This window comes from Rhizophagus irregularis, chromosome 30 (assembly GCF_026210795.1).
Source record: "Rhizophagus irregularis chromosome 30, complete sequence".
NCBI lineage: Eukaryota > Fungi > Glomeromycota > Glomeromycetes > Glomerales > Glomeraceae > Rhizophagus > Rhizophagus irregularis.
Window position 1 is genome coordinate 1,153,343 of NC_089458.1, and position 20,905 is coordinate 1,174,247.

General features: G+C 26.7%; 4 protein-coding genes across 4 annotated transcripts; 2 read left to right on the forward strand and 2 right to left on the reverse strand.

The window, feature by feature from the left end:
- Window positions 1–2,729: 2,729 nt before the first annotated feature.
- Window positions 2,730–5,448, reverse strand: OCT59_021669 (uncharacterized protein; the record flags this gene model as incomplete). Its single annotated transcript, XM_066146677.1, has 7 exons — window positions 2,730–2,795; window positions 2,866–2,917; window positions 3,009–3,110; window positions 3,243–3,533; window positions 3,623–3,737; window positions 4,061–4,247; window positions 4,729–5,448. 7 exons carry the CDS (start codon window positions 5,446–5,448, stop codon window positions 2,730–2,732), a joined length of 1,533 nt encoding a protein of 510 aa, XP_066005788.1.
- Window positions 5,449–8,991: 3,543 nt separating this feature from the next.
- On the reverse strand, window positions 8,992–9,363 carry OCT59_021670 (uncharacterized protein; the record flags this gene model as incomplete). The annotated part of the gene is made up of 1 exon (XM_066146678.1): window positions 8,992–9,363. One exon carries the CDS (start codon window positions 9,361–9,363, stop codon window positions 8,992–8,994), a length of 372 nt encoding a protein of 123 aa, XP_066005789.1.
- Window positions 9,364–11,025: 1,662 nt separating this feature from the next.
- On the forward strand, window positions 11,026–12,301 carry OCT59_021671 (uncharacterized protein; the record flags this gene model as incomplete). The annotated part of the gene is made up of 6 exons (XM_066146679.1): window positions 11,026–11,092; window positions 11,192–11,573; window positions 11,642–11,673; window positions 11,848–11,875; window positions 11,944–12,214; window positions 12,296–12,301. 6 exons carry the CDS (start codon window positions 11,026–11,028, stop codon window positions 12,299–12,301), a joined length of 786 nt encoding a protein of 261 aa, XP_066005790.1.
- Window positions 12,302–19,371: 7,070 nt separating this feature from the next.
- OCT59_021672 (uncharacterized protein) lies at window positions 19,372–20,485 on the forward strand (the record flags this gene model as incomplete). Its single annotated transcript, XM_066146680.1, has 8 exons — window positions 19,372–19,374; window positions 19,469–19,512; window positions 19,602–19,632; window positions 19,812–19,852; window positions 20,155–20,186; window positions 20,261–20,281; window positions 20,369–20,399; window positions 20,479–20,485. 8 exons carry the CDS (start codon window positions 19,372–19,374, stop codon window positions 20,483–20,485), a joined length of 210 nt encoding a protein of 69 aa, XP_066005791.1.
- Between the last annotated feature and the right edge of the window lie 420 nt (window positions 20,486–20,905).

The following is a 20,905-nucleotide window of genomic DNA, read 5'->3' on the forward strand; positions in this document are numbered from 1 at the left end:
TATCATATTAACATCGAATTAATATTCAAAAATATTTTATCTATTTGATATCGTAACCACATCGTAGTGATGTCGTATTAATATTGAATTAATATTACAAAATATTTGACATTTTATTTGATATCGTAACCACATCGTAGTGATATCATATTAACATCAAATTAATATTGCAAAATATTTGACATTTTATTTGATATCGTAACCACATCGTAGCCATATCGTAGTGATATCATATTAACATCAAATTAATATTGCAAAAATATTAAAAATATTTTACATCTATTTGATATCGTAGCCACATCGTAGTGATGTCGTATTAACATTGAATTAATATTACAATTTTATTTGATATCGTAACTACATCATAATAATATCATTTTAATATCGAATTAATATTACAAAAAATGTTTTACATTTATTTAATATCGTAACTACATCGTAATGATATTATATTAACACCGAATTAACAACACAAAAATATTTTTATTGTAATATATGTTTATTATTTATTATACATTAATAATAATAATTTTTTATTAGTGGATTATTATAGGTGAGTGGAGTACGTTTCTTTTCTTCCTTTTTTTTTATTCTTTTCTTCTCTTTTTTATTCTTTTCTTCTCGTATGTGAGTGGATGGATACGTCATTTTCAATTTTAAAATATATATATATATATATATAAAAAATAAAAAAAACAATCATGATTAATAAAATGTACTCTTTGTAAAATATATTTAAAATTTAATACATAACCTTGGGATAATAGTTAGAGCAGGTAATTCCGGGATTTTGTAAAGAATAATAAAAATAATAATATTTTTAAGTTAGTTCTTTCTTTAAATTTTTTTGAAAGTGTTTTGTTTCTTAAAATCATAATATTGTAAAAAAATGCTGGTTGCTACGACTGACGGACAACGACAAATTGTCAGGCTACCCCCGGACAAAGTAATTGGAAGGCGGAAAATGCCATAAATATCCAGCCCTATTTTACAACATTTTCTTCCAGGCTAAAGCAAATATTACAAAAGAAATTGCAAATATATTTAACAAGCAATAGATACATGGCCGTTGAAAAATATATTCACACTTCATATTGTAATACCACAGTCTAACAAAGAAATTGCAAATATATTTAACAAGCAATAGATACATGGCCGTTGAAAAATATATTCACATTTATACCACAGTCTAACAAAAAAATACTCAAACCACAACATATTGTAAAAAAAATATGAAAAATACGCGTATATCCTATTTTCATACCTTGCTTAACAGCTCCACTATTTATTTAAAAAACGGCTTTTTTCTCTTTTGTATGTGGGTAGGTGGGTACATTTTTCCTTTCTTTTATTCTTTTCTTTCGTATGTGAGTGGCGGGTACATTTTCTTTTCTTTATTCTTGCTTTTATTCTTGCTTTTCGTATGTGGGTGTCTTACTATGTTGAATATATAAACTAAAGTGTCCCCAAAGTATTGTTAATATTGTAAAAAGATAATTAAAGTATACTTTAAAAAAGAAAAAAGAAGAGACGAACTAAAATACCGTAAAGTATTAATATAAAAGACAAGAGAAAAGCGTATTTTTGAAAATAAACAAAAAAAATCTCATTAATAAACGCGAATTTTAGCTATTTTTAGATATCACATGCATGATATCACATGCATGTAATTAAAGTGATTTTAATTGGTTAATTTTAATTTATTATTACATCATGCATATGATTTTATTGGTTAAAATTTTATACGATACAAATTAAAATAATTATTTTATTATATTTATATAATTAATATAATTATATGGCTGTAAAATAAAAATTATTTTTTATCCAAATTCTATTTGTAGTATCATGATTTGGTAGTTGGCACCTTTCTGAATTACAATTATGAATAAAATGTACTTTTGAACATTATCTATTACAGTAATTGGAAAAATACGTCTCCATTTATCTCCGTCGTTTGAGACGGTAAAGTGGACATTTTAATACTGAATGTTCAACCATAAGTATCTTCAAACCAATCTACAACAATAAATGCATAATATTTGTTATTGTTACCCTTATGTTGAAAGATACCTTCGATTATTGCATAAGATTCTTCATGATCTTCTTCATAAATTGTGATAAAATCATCGAGATGTAGGTGAACTTTTGAAAGGATACCATTTTCTTCTTCAATCATATATGATGCAAATTTGTACCAACTAATTGAAGAGTTTACAAGTGCCGCCTCAAACTTCATATCCACATAAGATAAAAACAATTCAGTTTTAAAATTATGTAAAGTTAAAAGAAGTTTATCACGTTCCTGCTTTGGCATTCTTTTTTTAATGAAATATTGGAAATAAAGTTTACTGGAGATATAACTAAATTAAAAGATTAGTAAATATAAATATCAAACATGTATATTATATGCAATAAAATACTTACTTTTTGTATCATCATCATCGTCTTGAACTTGTTCAGTTGCTTCAGTTGAATATTTATCTTCTGTAACATACCAATTTAAAAATAATTGTCCAAAATTTGAATTTGTAAATCCAGTACAAGATCTATTAAATCTTGGATCAATACCACCATCTGCTAAATGTCGAATTGCAAATAAAGTATTGTAACGCTTTAATAAATCTAAATCTATGTTTTTGCAATTAGTTTTTGGTACCATCCCCTTAAAAATACGATGGACCATTTCTTTTATACCAACTTGGGTATTAATAAGTGTTCCAAAGGTTTTAGCACGCATCAAAAAGATGCATATTAACGTGTATGTTTGGTAAATTAACAAAATTTACAAAAACCTATAAAAAGTAAAATATTGTTAATTATTTGAAATTATTCCACATTTCAATATCAAATTTGTAACTATACCTTTGGAAGGATTGAAAACTCTTCTTCAAGACATTGTTGCAATTCCTCATAGCTATCGATGTAAATTTCTTGTTAAAAACCGCTTTCATAGTTTTTGCAACATGTATCCAACAAGATATAATAATTTTTGGAACTGAACTAACTCGAAATGCATCAATTGTTCAATCAGCGGCTGTTTTATTACGTTTGATACTTTCGATTCTTTTAAAAACTGGTTTAACAAAAATGGCATAATCATAGCTAATCTAAGTAAATCCGACATCATAAAACTATTGTAGTGAGTAATCGGATTTGGTAAGCGAACCATCTTTTTGGGATTTCAAAATTTTTCCAAATTTCGATAAAATTATCTTCTCCTTCTCGCGAAAATAATTCACAAGTTAATTTTAAGTAGCCGCCCAATCTTTCCTGCAGTCGCACGATAAACATCCTGCGGCGTCTGTAAATGTCTTTCCCTTTTTAATTTATCTAAAATACTAGGTAATGATCGTAAACCATATTCCGTACAAAGTTGATCTCTTCTTGACATTATAGTCTCACGAGAAATTTTTAAGATTTCTTCATCTGTAATATGATGATAACGTAATGTTGTTACGATATCCTGATTGCGAGCACTCAATGATTCTTTAGTAGTTTTACAAGTACGACAACCCTTATTTGCATTACGTCTAAATTTATTTTTTAAACAATTTTAATAGTTGTCATAAAATTATATTATTATATTATTAACTAAGCTTGAAAAAATACCTTAAGTTACTTCGTCATATCGTTACCTTGAGGTAAATCTGCCGTAACAACGCCTAAACCAGCAATTATCCATGCATCTTGTCCTTGGACAGTCATCACCTTTCCTTTCTCTAATTCCTTCATTTCTGAAATGAATGGTATCATAAATTCGTCAAATTTTCCTCCAAATGGATAAACCCAATAACAAAATGGTTCTTTATTAGCTTTCTTTGATGTGCTGGCATATTTCCAAACTGTACATAAACACCACCTAGAGAATGGTATACATTTCTAAATGTACCAAAATCATCATAATAAAGATCTAAAAACAGCTTATAGATTGGCATAGATGATGATGGTGGATTTCTAATAGAAATGTAATCAGATGGATGTAGGTATGAAAGCTTTACATTACGAACGTGCCAACGGTCATTACATTTATAAATTATTTCACTAATCCGCAATAAACCATCAGGAATATTTTGATGTTGAAACATCATCAATATAGTTATTTTTTCTAAAATTTGAGAAGTCATTATAATTAAAAATGGTTCGTCTTGTAACCATACTTCACCAGTAATAGAACGACGTTGTCTTGATAACCCTTTTAAATTTCCGGGTAAATCACTATATTCCAAAATTTTTTGAATTCGTAACTGATAATATCCATCATGATTTTTTAAAATTGATCTTAATCTTCCAAGTTTTTTTTGACCATTATCATCATGATAGTAAACAAAATCACCAGATCGGTACAATACTATTTATTAAAAATAAATAACTTTAATAAATATTATCAATGATAATAAATTATAATTGTATCAAAGTGTATTAATTTATAACTTTCTGATATTAATATTTCGTGTTGTCCAAAAAGTGGGATTCCCCCCATAAATTTCCATGCCAAAATTCTGATTTTTCTTCAGAATTAATGACGAGTCCAAAATACATATGCTTCATTAGCATCGGATTATTAAGAACACGCCATATAATTTCACTAATTGAGAGTTGATACGAAAGTTTTGATCCTCGTGAGGTTGATGGAGTTTTTTTTGGTGAAATTTTAATAGACTTTGTTATTATTGGTAGGAGAGGAAGACGTTTTCTCCATGATTGGAATCTTCGGATATTTTTTACCACATGGGTAGGTTCAAATTGAGAATTGTGAATGATATCGACAAGATCTTCATATGCTTTCGTAGAAACATTATGTTTCTGAAGCCAGCAAAATAATGCCGTAGTTGTATAATTATCAAAGTACAGTGCAAATTGACCATTGCAGAACGGTATCTTGTCTTCATCTAACGCTTCAACGATTTGATGTATTTCTTCCTCTTCGTTATTACGTTCCTCTTCATTGTTATTACGTTCCTCTTCATCATTATTACGTTCCTCTTCATCGTAATTACGTTCCTCTTCATCATTATTACGTTCCTCTTCCACTTGATTATTATTATCATCATTATTACCTTCATCCTCCTCCTCTTCGTCATTGTTTTCATTATTATCTTCCTCCTCTTCCTCCTCTTCATAATTGTATTCGTTATCACTTTCTTCTTCCTCTTCAGTATCAGATGAATTGACATTATCTTGCGAAAATATCATCTCATCATTGTAGTCTTGAGGATTAATTGATCCATATGCATTATCGTCATCATTAATGTCTTGAAAACTTAAATCATCTTTATGATCATACTGAAAGTCCATGTCATCGTTATCATTATCAGGTGAACGTACAGGCGAACAAATTGCCACTCTCTCGTCAGAATCTGTTGTCTCATTAGGTTTGCTGTAAGAAAACCGATTTCGAATTCGAATTGGCTCTATTGGCTTGTTGTGACTATATCGTCTTCTCATCTTTATAACAATTTAAAATAATTCAAATTTAATTAGAATTTTATAAATTCAATTAGAACTAAATTTATTAAATACTATTAGTGTGTCGGCAAAAAAAAAATGCAATTAAGTAATCAATTCGGTTAAATTACTGCCGATTTGGCTACACAAAATTTAGGGTCAATTATACCGGTTAATGACAATTGGTATGACAAATAATATTATCGAAAATAGTCATTTATTGAATCAGAAAATAAAATAAAATATATAATAATATAAAACATAATAATAAAATAAAATAAAACATATAATAAGGGGAGTTACACATATCACGTAATTATCGGAGGGGGGGGGGGTATCCCGAATATCTAACCTATCACGTGATACTTTATAGCCTTTGGCCAAAATTAGTTTCGTGGTTGTAATTTTAGCTGGAATTAACGAAAATCACTTGTATCACAAAATACATTTTTTATTTCTGTAGTGTAACATGCCGTAATAAAATTTTATTAAAAAAAAACATTTTTTACCACTTTTTTAAGACATAATTTTCTAAAGTAAAGCCACTTCGCACTTCGTATAAAACCACCTCCTTACTCACCTTCCGATTGCACCTCTCGGTCATTTATAATTAAAACTTGTACGTCCCGTGCAGGCACCGAAAAATCGTCAACAGAATTTGTAAATACTTTTTTCTGTTTGGCTGGTCGTCCTCGTCGCTTTGGATGCTGGTTTTTCTTATGTTGACGAACAATGGAAAGTGTTGGAAAGTACGCAATTACACTGACGCAAAGACGACTATAAGTCTTGTGTAATAGAAGAATGATAGGGCGTATATCAGGGTATTTTAAGGCATCGCAATCTTTCTAGTATATGGAGTGGATTTAAGAAATGCCCATCTTTTCCTTTCGTTACTGGTGGGAGAAATCCATTATTTTCAGCAAGAAGAATAGCTGCTTCCTCACGACGGTTAGGTAAACAACAAGAGCGATCTTCGCATTTCTTGATGTCAGTGAGTATGTACGCATTTTGGTGTGATTTTCTAAACCGCATCGGGGAATACGTTTGATTCGATTTATTCTTTTCTTTTTCAGATGCAGGAAATATAACATCGTTGAATGGAGTGTTTTTGTGATCAATATATTGCGTGGTGACTGGTTTCCGAAGATAGGATCGCGTTCCCAAAGAAAGTACGCAAAACCTCACCAGCATAACGAAAATTTTTCATTGCAAGCTCCGAATCTACAACTTGGCCTTGAGAATTGAGGTGAGAACCGAATTTGTTAATAGGTAATGTTATACCGGCCAATTTTTGAGAAAGTGTTGACATACTACGCTCAACAGGATTATAAGCCGATTGACCTGGTGCGTAGTCGAATAGAAAGATAATCGAAGTCGAAAGGCGCGGAACATTCTACAATATTGGTAAATATTTTTCATATGGCGGGGATTTTCGTCTGGACCTCCATCAACTAAAAGAATCCAAATAGGTTTTATTTTGCCGTCAACTTTTAATATCTCATCAAAATGGCTGTTTTGAGTTAACGAATTAAGATCATTCATATGAGTGGCTGCACTTGTACCAACTTGGTATTGTGGACGTACGAAAATTGAAAGTTGGCCATTACGAAAAGTATCATTTGTGTCATGTGGATTAATGAGTAAATATACTGATGGAATAAGCTTTTGCTGCATTCCAACCGGAAAATCATGATCAGGTAGTGTAACTGGTTCTTGAAAGCTCTGTATAGTTTTGAACGTTCTCCCAACTGCAGGGATACCAAGAGGAACTTTAGCTTTGTCATCCTGAGAAATGATAACAGAATGAGTTGGAAATAAGGCTGCAAATTGTTTTGCACCTTTTACAGAAGCAAGACAATAGTGCTCATCAGGATGTTCATTTTTTTCATCTCTAGAAACGGAGGCAACTGCAATATTAGCTGGGTGGTGATGAGTCCTTGCAGCTATAGAATTTGATCGAGATGGTAGCAGATAATTGCTGAGAGTAGTACGAGAAAGGTATTCGTTATACTTTGATTTGAGTTCTTCTTGGAGGTGACGGATTGTTCTAACTTTAATAACCTCCTTTCTTCTTTTTTTATCTGCAGCTCCGAACTCAATACATTCATGTATATGTTCATGTAAATCAGGATATTGAGTCAAAAGTGGTGGACGACCAGGTGAACTATACTGTATTACTTCTTGACGTTCTTGCAAAAGCTTTGCTTTTTTTCTCTATTCTTACGTTGATAACCTGCTTGACGCTTTAATTTCTTAACCTTATTATTCTCACTGCACAAAATTTCTTTAAGATTTGTCATACGCTCCATTAAATTACACCGAATTTCATAATCACTGGTGGAATTGTAAATTTGTTGAAGCTCAGCAAGTTTCATATTGGTTGCATTAATAATTTCTGCAGCTTTCTTCTGCGCAGCAGCATTAGGAGGTGGATTAACATCAGCTATGATAGTCTCTTCTATTGGCTTTTGAGAGACTTGGGACTTGGTGGATTTTGAGCTTTGAGATGAACCTGGTCGCGAATGAAAAGTTTGCAAAAAACCTTGAATTGGAACTGGAGTTGTTAGATATTCCTGGATTTTATTTTCGATTTCTTCTTGAGATTTATGCCGAATTTCTTTCCATGCATTAGTACATTCTGTACATAAACTAAGTTTTGGGTATACAGGATTTTTTGCATTCACCATAAAATAATATCCAAAAGCATTGCAGAATTTCTGGTGTTGATTTATGGGAGTTTTATAAATGTAAAACTTGTTATATTTCGGTGTAGTTAGGAAAGTCTGCATGTTAAAAAGATCAGATAAAGAAATTAAAGGGGAGATTTAAAACGCGATCAGATCATTTTTACGTGTATTAAATATTGAGTCACGTTAAAAAATCGCAGAATCACATGTGTACAGTTGCAAAAAACAATGTAATTTTTTAATTTGATCGGATTTATTAATAAAAATGTAAAAAATTCTTTTGTTTGACTATTATATTCATTATAGCGGTAAAACAGTCATAATTTAAAAGGCATATATTAAATAGTGAAAAAAAAAGAGAATAAAGAAATATTGTCAAAATTAGATCGATGAGAAAATTTTGAGTTCTATATAAAATATGATGACACTTGTGTGACAGTTACTATAATTATGTTGATTACAATATGATCACGTGATAGTATAATCTCTACTAGGGGGGGGGGGGGGGTTGGTTATATATTAATCTATAATTACGTGATATGTGTAAGTCCCCTAATATAAACATAATAATAATTAAATAAAATAAAACATATAATAAAATAAAATAAAATATATTAAAATAATAAAATAAAAAATAAAAAATCAATGACGTCGGTGAGAGCGCCCGCGCTCTCGGTGGTAGGGAGATCGAGAACGAGAGCGCCTGCGCTCTCGGTGGTAGGGGGATCGGGAGCGAGAGCGCCTGCGCTCTCTATACTCGTATGTCCTACGATCCATCCTATTTCTTCGGGCGGCCCGGACTAATGCTTAAAACAAAGTAAGTATTAATATAAATGCAATGAATTAATGAAAAAAATCAGTTAAATAATAAATACTTACGCTCCACTCTCCAAAACTCGTCAGAGAGTTCCTGGTGGAATCTCTCGTCATGCAAAGTCAGGGTACGAGTGGGATATCCTTCAGGATTTCTGTTTATTAATCTCTCTAAATTCTCATACCCCGACTTTAGCGCATTCCATTTCTCTCTACATTGTTTTCTAGTTGGCCTGAATATGTGGTTGTTTCGTATATCACGAGCAATTCCACGCCATAATTGGTTTTGGTTATGTAACCTCGTTGTGGTGAATAAGGGCTGATAGGCCCGATGACGCTGAATTAAGGTCAAAGCAGCGTCATCGGGCCATTGAATGTATACTGGAAGATTTGCGTTTAAGTTTAATGCTGCCATTATTAAATATTATTAGTTTGATGGGGAAAATGTCAAGAAAAGGCTCTATATTTATAATAAATTTATTATGATTTCTTTGAGTTTATTTTTATGATCTTGTCTAAATTTTTTAGTTCTAATGCAATCATCCTTAATTAATTTATTTAACATTGAATACACACATAATTTTTTTTTGATTTCTTTGAGTTTATTTTTACGATCTTGTCTAAATTTTTTAGTTCTAATGCAATCATCCTTAATTAATTTATTTAACAATGAATACACACATAATTTTTTTTTGATTTCTTTGAGTTTATTTTTACGATCTTTCAGTTCTAATGCAATCATCTTTAATTAATTTATTTAACATTGAATACGCACATATTTTTTTTTGATTTCTTTGAGTTTATTTTTACGATCTTGCCTAAATTTTTTAGTTCTAATGCAATCATCTTTAATTAATTTATTTAACATGAATACACTCAATTTTTTGATTTATCAATTTATTTTAAAAATATAATTATAGTAATACTGCATTAATTAATATATATAAATAAAAATAAATAAACAAATTCTATTAATAAAAAATGAGTTAAAATGTTATCTTTATACTTTATAATTATAAAATATAATATTTTAAATCACGCACGTCCTTCCGATTATATTTCATATTACACTGCGATGATATATTACAATTATACTGAATTTTAAGCTAACCTTAATTTACACCGTAACGAACTTAATTCGATCTTAATTTACTCCGTTTTAGGAATATTATCGAACAATTAAACAAATGATTAGTTGCACATGACTTGTATTATTTGAATAGTTGATACTTTATATACCGATATTTGATTACACCAATATGTATTAAAACTCTTTCCTATCAGTAATTTCACAATTTCAATCAATATATCGGTATTTTTCAAATATCGTTGTAAGTCTACTACTGTAGATCCCATCTATTTTTTATGTAATCAATCCAGAGGCTTACACTAAATAGATATGGCTTAGTTAGATAGGATCATCACATGGTTCATTGGCTCAGTTATTTTTCCGTCAAGAGTACCAGGATCTTATAAATTTTTTTTTCCTTGCATGTCATCGTATCACACATAAAAATGGAAATTCAAAACGTAATATTCCATTAATTTCTTCTCACTCCTTTTCTTCTACCGATCATTTTTCTTCTCACCTTTCCATTATTTTTCTTCTCATTCCATGTATAGCCTGAAAAATATAATAAATTTGAAACCGTAAAATCGATTTGAGGTAATCTTCCATGTAAAAAAAAAATTTCACTGAATGAAATTTGATATTGTAATAATTTATTTATATTAATTAAATTTAATTTTCGATCTTCTAGAAATCATAATTTTTAGTTTTCCCATCTCCTGATATTTTTAACTGATCCTGCATTCTACACGATACACAATGATATTAAGATCATGTATATTTTCCAATTAAATACTACAATCATAATTACAATAGCTAAAATCTCAAAATTATATCATGATAACGCAACCAGCCCTTTTTTTTGTTCGTTCAATATTTATCATCTACTTTTTTGAGCAAGAAAGTTGCTCTACATTTTTTATTCATTCATATTTTCTCGATAAATATCACCTACTTTTAAACAAAAAGGTTGTTCCACTTTTTTTCGCTCATATTTTTTTTTATATTATGACGACTAAACGTAAATTACCTAATAAATCGTCTGATGATAATCAAGAAATGGAAGTTGAAGGAGGTATGTAGATATAACTCTTTTGTAAATTTATAGTAAGTTTTGCTTATATAGTTATATGTAAGAAGAATAATTAATAAATACCAAAAATATGTATAATAGGATCGAAAAGAAAACAAATTACGAAAAAAAGAAGAGATATTGACATTGAGAAAGCCAATCAGTTGATGAAAAAAAGTAAAAATAGTAATAAAGAAGCTGCCGAATCTGCTGATAAAGAAGTTATAGTAGTAAATGAAAAAAGAAGTAATGATGATGATGATGATGATGATGATGATGATGATGATGATAATGATGATGATGATGATAATGATGATGATGATGAGAGTAAGACGGAAGATCATAAAAAACCCGAAGTATTTCAATCAAAGTCAAATTTAGAAATAGTTGCTTGGCTCGTCGACCATCCGGAAATTTTAAGATTGGCACTAGAAATGAACAATACGGATGTTGCTATCTCATCAAATCCAGTAAAATTACGGACGTAAGTATTAAATTAACATGATTTTATTATGTCTAAATCTTTTAAATAATGTATTTTTAATATTTTAGGATAAAATTCGTCTATGGGACGAAAGTGTCAAGTGTCTTTTTTTACGTGCAAGAAGTCCGCGTGGTGAAGTTTTTGATGAGTTGATAACAAAAATTTTCAAAATAAAAATACATTCGAACGAAGCTAAAAAGCTACCTCGAAAAAACCCGAAAATTTTTTATCGATTTCAGAAATAAGTTTAACCAAATTATTTTAACTTCTGTAGAAGAATTTAAAGAAATAAGAAAAAACAGGTATTTATTTAATTGTTTCGTAGCTAACCAAATAGTGCTGTTTGTATTAATTATTAATTTAATTATAGAGCATCTACTGGAAGTTTATCTCAAAAGGAACTTATAGATTACGTTGATGAAGAATTTGTCCAAAAGATTTTAAGCCGACAGCTTGTAGCTGTTAATATTTCAGAATTAACAAGAAATGGAGGATTCAATACCTTGGTTGATTTCGTAAGAGAAACCTTTAAGGTTTCGTGGAACGGAAAAAATTTGTCCGCCGTTAAAGAATTAGATAATATGACCAAAAAATTAACGATCCCTTCTAGGAGCGGAAATAAGATCGTTGATTCTTTATCGGTAAGTTATTTTATTTATACTGTACTGATACTTCATATCCTTTAATCATAGTTATTAATAATAATATTAAATTATACATAGTTATAAATCTTAGCAAACGCTCTAATTTTTTTATAAAATTATGCATTTTATAACGATATTACATTGAATAAATTTAGTAAATTTTACAAGCAAATGATAATATGAAACATCATTATTCTAAACATTATACCATAATGTCGAGTGATAATAATATAAAATAAAATGGATGTATAAAACTATAAAATGTTTGTCTAAGATATAACATTTTCAAGTTTAAAAAGTAATTGTTGTTTTGTTAAAAATGGAATGGTTATTATATGACATTTCTTCTTTAGTATATACGGCCTAAATATCTCTATATATTTGACGTTCTTATACAGATCAAAAAGAATACATTTGCATAACATTTGCGTAAAGTAAGAACTTTAAAGTTTAAGCCAATTCTGACTGGTAATTTACAAAATAACAAACACATTTCTTAAAAAAAATTCTGAATCAGAATACTTTTCCGGTTTCCATCTTCGATTCTGCAAAAAATTGAAAAGTTCAGGTGATAATTTAAGAAATATCCACCTATAAAGAGACTAAACAATTATCAGGTTGATCAAGTTCGTGTAATACCAAATTTAATAAATTGTCTGATTAAATGATCGCGTATATTAAATGATCGCGTATATTATAAGGCTATAAGGCCTATTAATTCCTAAAAAGTCAATTTAACCACTATTTTATTTAACCGCTATTTATTTGTACGTTTTTTTTTTGAAAAAAAAAACTTTCTTTCTGAAAGTAGAGTCTCCCTCCTATACCGTTTGCCGTCGTGCATAGTGTGTTATAGGAAAAGGCGGACTTGAATTATATAGGTGTAAGCTTATGTTATATAGGCGTAAAGCTTATATAATTAACGCAACGAAAATCCTTTAATCAAAGGTTAAAATAGGCATGATGGGATATTCTCATATATCATGAGCTCTGTCTGTTCGAAGTGTCATTTTATATATAATTAAGTAGGCTTAAGTCGTAAGTAACTTTTTTATAACATTGATTATTGGAGAATTAAGTGGCAAAAATAATTTTTAGTTTGTAAGACTTTTAACTCCATACCAACTTGTGTGTGTTTGGCGTGTAATTAATTCCCTAACCCTTAGACCCACTCGTGGGTTAAGTAGGTTGCTTTGCACTTCTTGCAGCCTACCTTATAATGGGTTTTAGGTTCACGTTTGCCCATTTAAAATTTATTAAACAGGATGTCATTCGTCCAAACACATTGCAACGTTTGTTGATGAAGCTATAGTTGTCTAATAAAAGTTCGCTTTGCCAGGCAATTTATGGTGGATTCAATGGATCAAATTACAAACAACAATAATGCAGTCATATGAGAATTCCAGGCCAAAGAATAAGGGTGAATTGTCAAAGTTGAGAATATATTTGTATTTTTTTTTTTAAAGCCGTCATTCTCATGAACTTTTTTATTGTATCCCTAAATTCAATGATTTTGGTAATGATGAAACTGCAGTTGTTTATAGGGGTTTCCCGCCAAACTTCTGAGGTGAATTTATGTCTGGTGTTTTCGAATATACTTATCCTTTTTGCAATAGAGTCGTAGCGAGTCTTCTTAAAGCGTACCTGTGACACCCCATCCAACTTGGGCAGTGTCGCTGAATCTAAAGCAAGGTACCCGGTTAATCCTCAACTTTGGGTTGATGAGTTATGATTCTGGAGTATTAAGGCATAATGTTTTGACTTACATCACCAATTTAACTCATAATTCTAATTTATTGAATTAGTTTATTATAGATTTATTGATATTTTTTTTATCTGTTATATAATATTTAAACTAATGTATACTTTATCTGTAATTAAAATTGTTATTGTAATAAATAACTGGTAACTTAAATCTATTGAAATTAACTTTTAAATTAGATTACAAATTATTAAAATATTATAAAACGATATTTGATTGATTTGATATTTTTATAGATAATATCATTTTGATATTATTTTGATACTGAATTAATATTAAAATAATATTATATTGATATTGCATTTATTAAAAAAAAATCATTATTGTTATAACAATATCAAAATGATATCGTTTTGTTATTTGTCAATATCGATTAGATAATTATAAAGTGATATCTTTACGATATCATATTGATATTGAATTAATGTTGGAACGATATCATATTAATATCGTATTTACTTTCTATTTTTCATTATTGTTATAACAATATCGAAATATCGATATGATATCGATTTGATGTTTCGTCAATATCGTTATGATGTCGATTAGATAATTATAAAGTGATATCTTTACGATATCATATTGATATTGAATTAATGTTGGAACGATATCATATTAATATCGTATTTACTTCCCATTTTTCAAAAAATTCATTGTTGTTATAACAATATCGAAATGATATCGATCTGATATTTTTTCAAACAAATATCTTTACGATATCATTTCGATATATTGAATTAATATTGAAATGATATCATTGCGATATCATAATGATATCATTTGCAAATCGATATCGCCACGATATTTATTTAACATCATTATTATATCAATTCGGTATTGTTTAAAAATTCAAGGTTTCTGTAAAGTATAATTAATAATAAATAAAATAAATTCTTTAATCAAAAAAAATTAATTGTTCAAAGTGAAGTAAAAGATTATATATATTTTTAAAGAATTATATTAAATAATGTTATATTGTCTACACACATCATATTATTGAAATTTTATGTTATTTTAGATGAAAATAAATTTGTAATACATCAAATAAACAAAATAAAGATTTATTTATAATCTTTTTTTCGCTTCAAACTTACAATAATTTTCATTTCTAGTTTATTATAATATGGGTTCTTTGCAATAAAAAGATACAAAACTCAAAAAAAAATTTAATTTTATTTTATATGCTAATTATATTTTTTTTACTGAAATAAATGCAAATTTAATATTAATTTAATTTTTAATATTTTTGAATTTTGTACCTTTCTATTGCAAAGACCCCATATTTATATAAAAAAAATAATTAATATAATTTAGTATATAAAATTCTTAAATATTTATTTTATAGTTAATTATAAACTTTTATGCAATTTTTCAGTTATATAATTAATTATATTTGATTATTTATCAAATAGAAAAAAGCATTTAAAATTAAATTAATTATATAACAAATAAAAGTATAATATTTTAAGATAATAGTAAAAATGAAAAATAGTAATGTAATATAAAGGATAATAAAATTTTAAAAATCATATAATTAAACATAGATAATTTCTTAATATACACTAGTGTGCGAAATACGTATCACATGACTATAATTTGTCACCTATGTCACACCCTATAGTTTTCCATTTTTACTATTTATTCTAGGAACTTAGAATTTTTTTGGTAAGAAAAACCTTATTTGTCACATATTATATGTCACACCTAATAATTTCGGCCAAATTTATAATTCCAGCCAAAAATTACTGTAATTTCCAATTTTGGAAATCAGAGTAACGTTATATAACCCAAAAAAGGCAATTTTGTTTCTCAGTAAAAATGAAAATGCGTTACACAAATTTCCAAATTAGGAAATTTTTATGAAGATCACCAGAAAAATGACAATAATCACGTGACTCGTGTTGTAGTGTACAAATAGAAATAGTTTTAAACATAATATCTTTAAATAAAATATTAGTATAAAATATATTAATAAATAAAAAATTTATATTTAAAATAATTAAAAATTTATTACATTATTATATTATTAATTATTTTATTGTCATATTTTTAATTTTTTTTTTTTAATAACTGCAATATATTTAAGATATTTACAAATTTATTAGAATAATAATTTTAATAATTATACATAAGTAAAAAAACTATATAATTATATTAATATTATTAATTTGTAAACTAATATTCATTATTCCTCTATAGAATCTTATATGTGTACTATTAGGTGATTATGATGGCTAATCAAATAAGTAATATATAAAACATACCATCTTAATGTATAACCCTAATATCTTTTATTAATGATAATACTAAAAAATTAAAAATACTATAAATTTATTTAAAAACAAAAAATTATAAAATACTATATCATTGGTAAAGTTTTTGGATGCAGAATTGTGAAGATTTGCAAAATTTGCAGATTTCTGTTTTTTTTTGTCATTTTTTTGTATATTTCTGTGAAGTTCTGCAGATTTTGCAATTTCGCAGATAGTTGAAAATTTTCATTTATAAAATCAGCAATTTTGCAGAATTTCATTCAACTGAAAATTTAAAATAAGCCAGTCTTGCAGAGTTCTGCAAAATAGCAGCATTGCAAAATTTTTTATGGAGTAGTTCTTCGCAATTCAGTAATATGGTAAACATTGGAAAAAGAACTGCACTTGATTGGTCATGTGAGATAATCAATCACTAACCAAATTTAGACATTTACATTTATTTAAACTATTTAACTAATAAAGTTTTGAAACTTAATCTTTTTTCTTTTAAAAAGTTTTGAAACTAAAAGATGAATTTTTTTAAAAAAAAAATTAATTTTTGTAGGACTTCAACCCTACGAAATTTCTGAAAGTTTTAGAGTACAGGACGAACAAAATTAGTAATTTTATTCAATTTTGAAGTTTTTTTTAAAATTTTGAAGGTAAGTTCAAAATTTTACTTCTTTTTCATTTACTTTCTAAACAAAACATTTCTAAATGTTTCAAAATATATTGTTAACGTTTCAATAATTTTATTTTTTATTTTTATTTTTAATGAAATATTTTTAACGTTTCAAAATTTTATTTTAAAAAATTTTATCAAAACATTAAAAAATGTTCTAATTTTTGATTTTTTTATTGAAACGTATTTTAACATTTCAAAATTTTATTTAAAATGTTTTTAACATTTTAATTTGTTTTTTTTAAAAATTTTATATCAAAACATTAATTAACATTTTGAATTTTTATTTTTTTATCAAACCGTTAAAAAATGCTTCAATTTTTATTTTTAATTTTTAAATGAAACGTTTTAATGTTTCAATTTTTATTTTAATTTTTAAATAAAATGTTTTTAACATTGCAATTTTATTCTTAATTTTTAAATGAAATGTTTTTAACATTTCAAAATTTTTTTTAATTTTCTTTATATCAAAATGTTAAAAAACATTTTGATTTTTAGTTTAATTTTTAACAAAATGTTTTTAACATTTTAAATTTTTCTTTATATTAAAATGTTAAAAACGTTTTGATTTTTTTAAAATCCTTTTATCAAAACATTTATTAACATTCCAATTTTTTTTCAAATTTTTTTGTAGAGTTCTGGCATTTTCTAAACGGTAAAACTTTGAAATTGTTTTTTTTTTTGTTTATTTAATGAAACGTTTACTAACGTTTCAATTTCTTTTTTAGATTTGCGTCTTAATTTAGAGTGCTGTATAATATTTTACTATTAATTTTTATGCAAATATGTGACAACTATTACAAGTCTGAACTTTCTAAATGGAATTTTGAAGGTATTTACCTTTAAAAAATTAATTTTTCAGGCAGAATTTTAAAGGTAAAACTTTAAAATTTTTTGTTTTATTATTTTTGGTGAAACATTACTAATGTTTTATTTTTCTTTTTTTTGTAGATTGATAGGCTTCCTGGAGACTCTGAACAGAATTTTGAAAGTAAAAAAAAAACTTCAAAATTTATTTATTTTATTTTTTTTTGTTTAATGAACATTTGTTAATGTTCTTTATCTTTTTAGGTATAGAAAGTCAACTGGAATTCCAATTTGAAGGTAATCTTTGAATTTTATTTTATTTTTTCTTAAACAAAATGTTTGCTAACATTTTCATTTTTTTTTGTAAACCTACAGCCTTCCAGATAGATTCCTGAATGAAATTTAAAGGTATTTACTACCTTTTTATTTATTTTTGTTATGTATAAAATTTTCTTTGTGTAATATAACATATTAATGAAATGTTCTTATTAAATTTTGATTTTTTTCTCTTGTAGGTCTATGACTTCTGAAACTTCTCAAAATAAAATTTCGAAAGTAAAACTTTGAAATTATTTCATTTTTTTTATTTAAACGAAACATTAACTAACATTTTGTTTCATTTATTTTTTTTTAGGTCTATGGCTATTAGATGGGATCCTATATGAAATTTTAAAGGTAAACTTCAAAATTTCTTTATATTTTTTTTGGTTTTTAATTAATGAAACATTTACTAATATTTTAGCTTCTCTTTTGTAGAACTACGACTCTTCAGATACTTCCTGAACAGAATTTTGAAGGTAAACTTTGAAATTCTGTTTTTTTTTTATTTTATTTTAGCAAAACATTATTAATGTTTCAGTTTTCTCCTTTTGTTTTTAGGGTTCAGCTCTCCAGTTTCTGTCTGGATGGAATTTTGAAGATAAAACTTTGGAATTCCATATTTTTTTTATTTATTTTTTATTATTATTTGACAAAACATTTACTTTTTTACAGGGTTTCAATTTTTTTGTTATCTCCTGAATGGAATTTTAAAGGTATTTCAAAATTCTTCTTTATATATTCCAGTTTTTATTTATTTAATGAAGCTTTTTTTAATATTTTGTTTTTGTATTTTGTAGAATATGGCACTCTGGATATTCCTGGACAGAATTTCAAAGGTAAACTTCAAAATTCTGTTTTTTTTATTTTTATTTATTTAACGAAACGTTTTCCTTCTTTTTTTTTGTAAGTTTTGGTACTCCAACAATTCCTAAAACAGTTAAAGAGTAAGTTTCGCAACATTTTGTTGTAAAACTATAATTTTTTTTTATTTTATAAAGAACGTTTCTAATGTTCTTCTTTTTATTTTTTTTATACTAAGTTTCAGTACTCAATATTTCCAAAATTTTAACATAGTAAGTTTCACAACAAAACATTATAAAAGTTGAATTTTTAAATATTTTTTTTCATTAAAAACATTTTACTAACATTCTTTGATATTTTTTTTAAGAACAGCTCCCTGGGCTATCTAAAGACGAAATGGACGTAAGGTAAACTAGGGGGAAGAAATTTTATTATTTTTTAATTTTTTTGTTAAGAATGGTTTACTAATGTTTTTTTTAAAATTTTTTTTGTAGGTTTCAGTACTTCAAAGTTTACCAAAACTTTTGAAATGGTAAGTTTCGCAACGAGATGTTGCAAAACTTAAAATATATTTTTTTATTTTTGTAAAAAAATATTTTTAACATTCTTTTATTTTTTTTTTTTAGATTTTCAGTTTTCTAGTTCCCATCTGGATGGAATTTTCAATATGGTAAGTTTCGTAACAAACTTTTTATTACAAAACATATTTTTTTTTATTTTTTCAAAAAACATTTCTAACGTTTTTTATCTTTTTTGTAGTTCTGGACGCCTCTTGGACAGAATTTCGAAGGTAAAACTTTGAAATTCTATTATTTTATTTAAACGAAACTTTACTAACATTTCATTTTTCTTTTTTATAGGACTACAGAACTCTAGCTCCTAAATGATAAAATTTTGAATGTAAATTTTGAAGTTCTATTTATTTTTTATTTAGCAAAATATTAACTAACATTTCATTTTTTTTTTAAGAGCAGAAAGCTGAAAACGAGTTCTGTGCTCCTATATCAAAGGTAAAACCTTCAAAAATTATTTTTTTTAATAATTTCATTTAACGAAACATTTTCTAATATTTCATTTTTGTATTTTGTAAAAACACAATACTATGGACGCTTTCTAGACAGAATTTTGAAGGTAAAACTTCAAAATTCTAATAGTTTTTTTTATTTAATAAAATGTAGATTAACGTTTTAATTTTATTCTTTTGTAAATTGATAACTCTGGACAGAATTTCAAAGGTAAACTTCAAAAATAAATAATTTTTTTTATTTTTATTTAATAAATGTTAACTAACATTCATTCTTTTTTATTATAGGTCCAGGATATCATCAGACTTCCATTTCGAAGGTAAAAAAACCTTTGAAATTTTTTTTAATAAATTATTTGACAAATATTAACTAACATTTGTACTTTTTTTTTAGGTAAAGGAAGTCAAAAGACAAGTTTAGGACTTCCATATTGAAGGTAAAACCTTTAAAAATTATTTTTTATTAATTATTTAATAAATGTTAATAACGTTCATATTTTAGATCCTGAGTTTCCATTTAATGAACTTCAAAGGTAATTACTTTAAAGTTTCTTTTTTTTTACTTTCTTTAACGATTGTTATACTAATGGTTATTTTTTCTTTTATGTTTAGGTCCTGAACTGCTGAATTGGATATTTTAAAGCTGCTTGCTTCAAAAATTTTTTTTCATTTATAAGTCTCTGTTATTTGTTAGAATCGAACTAATTGGAACAATGTCTAAACTATTAACAACATATAAATTTGTAATATAGAATAATTAGTGTAGTTTTAATTAATATATAAATATATATATAGTATAATTTGTAATACTTTTATTAAATAAATTGACACTAGTGTTCTGAACAGATCGAATCAGATCAGATTTGAGATGAATCTGATTTAATTTGAATTCAGATAAAAAAAAATGAATTCGATCTGATCCAAATTCAGATTAAAAAAAAATAGATCTGATTTGATCCGAATTTGAAACAGACTTGATTTGATTCAATTTGAATTCAATTCAGATTTATCTGATCTGATCTGAATCCAAAATGTTTTG